Here is a 1,398-nt window from a genome sequence, read left to right as displayed (position 1 = left end):
TAGGATATAAAATACCTTTAAGAAATAAGAAGCCGAATAATCGTTTCGTGACATCAACGGATAACAAGTCCTACACTACTTCGGAAAGCAATATAGACACATGGCTTCGTTTGGATTATCAACCCATCTCAATTCATCATTACAACTTTTTCAAATTTCAATACAAAATATAATAAACAATTCAACTTTTTTAAATTCTAAAATAATAATAATATTCTAATAATATTTTATCATCTTAACTCGATTCAATTCAACTCACTTCAACATCCAAGAAACCTTACAAACAAATGTCAAAGATTCCGTTCCAAGTGAAACACTAACAACAAGATCACGCACACAAGTAATAAACTAAATATATATATATATGATCATTCTCTCTAAAGTCCAAAACGTTTCCACCATCTTCACGGCCCAAAATCAATGAAGTTCTTCAGGTCATGTTACCGTCCCAAAGGCACCCCTGCGCCGCCGCAGGAGGAAGCCAACACCAACGCCTATGTGTCGCTCACCTTGCCTTCCTTCAGGCGCAATAGGCGGACTGCAGGTCCCAGGTCCGCGTCTGCTAAGCATTGGAGGCCAGTGCTTTCGATGATATCCGAGGACAAAGTCGACGAAAACAGAGAACGGGTTTCAGGAAATAAATTTTCTTGTAAATCTAGATCGCTGCCCAATTCTCGCTTTCTCACTCACAGAGACGAGTTCAGGTGCGTACGTGTGTTTAGGATTCCTGCAGTGTTTTGGGTTGTTAAGGTTGCGTGTAAATATAATGTTACGCCAAAATCATTGAACTAAACTTAAAGAAAAGCAGGGTACTTTGTAGTAATTGTTTGTTAGATTTTATTTTTTGTTCCCCAACGAATTGACTTTCGAAGGGATCGAACAGTTTTTAGTTTTCTCTTGGCTTTTAAAGGGATCAGTATTTATGTTATGGTCTTGCAGAATTATCTGGTGATATGTTGATATGTTTGTTTCCAGGAACAACTCCATGCCGATTTTCTTTCCAGCAATCTCACCAACTCCGTTTATGTTCTGACTTCGATTGGCGGTCCTTCTTTCTTTTTGTTTTGCTTTACATTTATTTTCTGTACATTGGTATTGTGGATTGCTTAATATAAAGCAATAATATTTATAAATTCCGTTTTCTTGTGAATGGATTGTGCAGTATCATTCAAATATTTTTCATCCATCATTTCTCTTCAAGTTTAAATTTTCTTTTCTTTTTTCCGAGCCCTGGGGGGTAGCAGACACTTAAGACGTCCACACGTATGGAACTGTATCCCAAATCATGCCTTGTTTATGGGCATCTGCGAAACGTCTTCCTAATACACAGGTTGGGATGATGTGCGCAATAATCCGGTCACTGGGTTCTTACGTGTTTTTTATGGTGAAAAGCTCTAC

At 37.8% G+C, this 1,398-nt stretch overlaps 1 protein-coding gene across 1 annotated transcript; it reads left to right on the top strand.

Annotated features, from left to right (window-relative positions):
* Positions 1-392: 392 nt before the first annotated feature.
* On the top strand, positions 393-1,175 carry LOC121241710. Its single transcript, XM_041139597.1, has 2 exons — positions 393-704; positions 976-1,175. The coding sequence occupies exons 1-2, from the start codon at positions 421-423 to the stop codon at positions 1,031-1,033; spliced, it is 342 nt and encodes a 113-aa protein (XP_040995531.1). The 5' UTR covers positions 393-420; the 3' UTR covers positions 1,034-1,175.
* Positions 1,176-1,398: the final 223 nt, after the last annotated feature.

Source organism: Juglans microcarpa x Juglans regia, chromosome 7S (genome assembly GCF_004785595.1).
Source record: "Juglans microcarpa x Juglans regia isolate MS1-56 chromosome 7S, Jm3101_v1.0, whole genome shotgun sequence".
NCBI lineage: Eukaryota > Viridiplantae > Streptophyta > Magnoliopsida > Fagales > Juglandaceae > Juglans > Juglans microcarpa x Juglans regia.
The sequence above is the reverse complement of the archived record's forward strand: the minus strand, read 5'-3'. Positions and strand labels throughout refer to the sequence as shown.

Excerpts from the sequence above, each read along its gene's own strand:
- LOC121241710 (XM_041139597.1), top strand. The coding sequence starts at position 421 with ATGAAGTTCTTCAGGTCATGTTACCGTCCCAAAGGCACCCCTGCGCCG. Across the intron at positions 705-975 it reads ACTCACAGAGACGAGTTCAG|GAACAACTCCATGCCGATTT; the intron begins GTGCGTACGTGT and ends GTTTGTTTCCAG.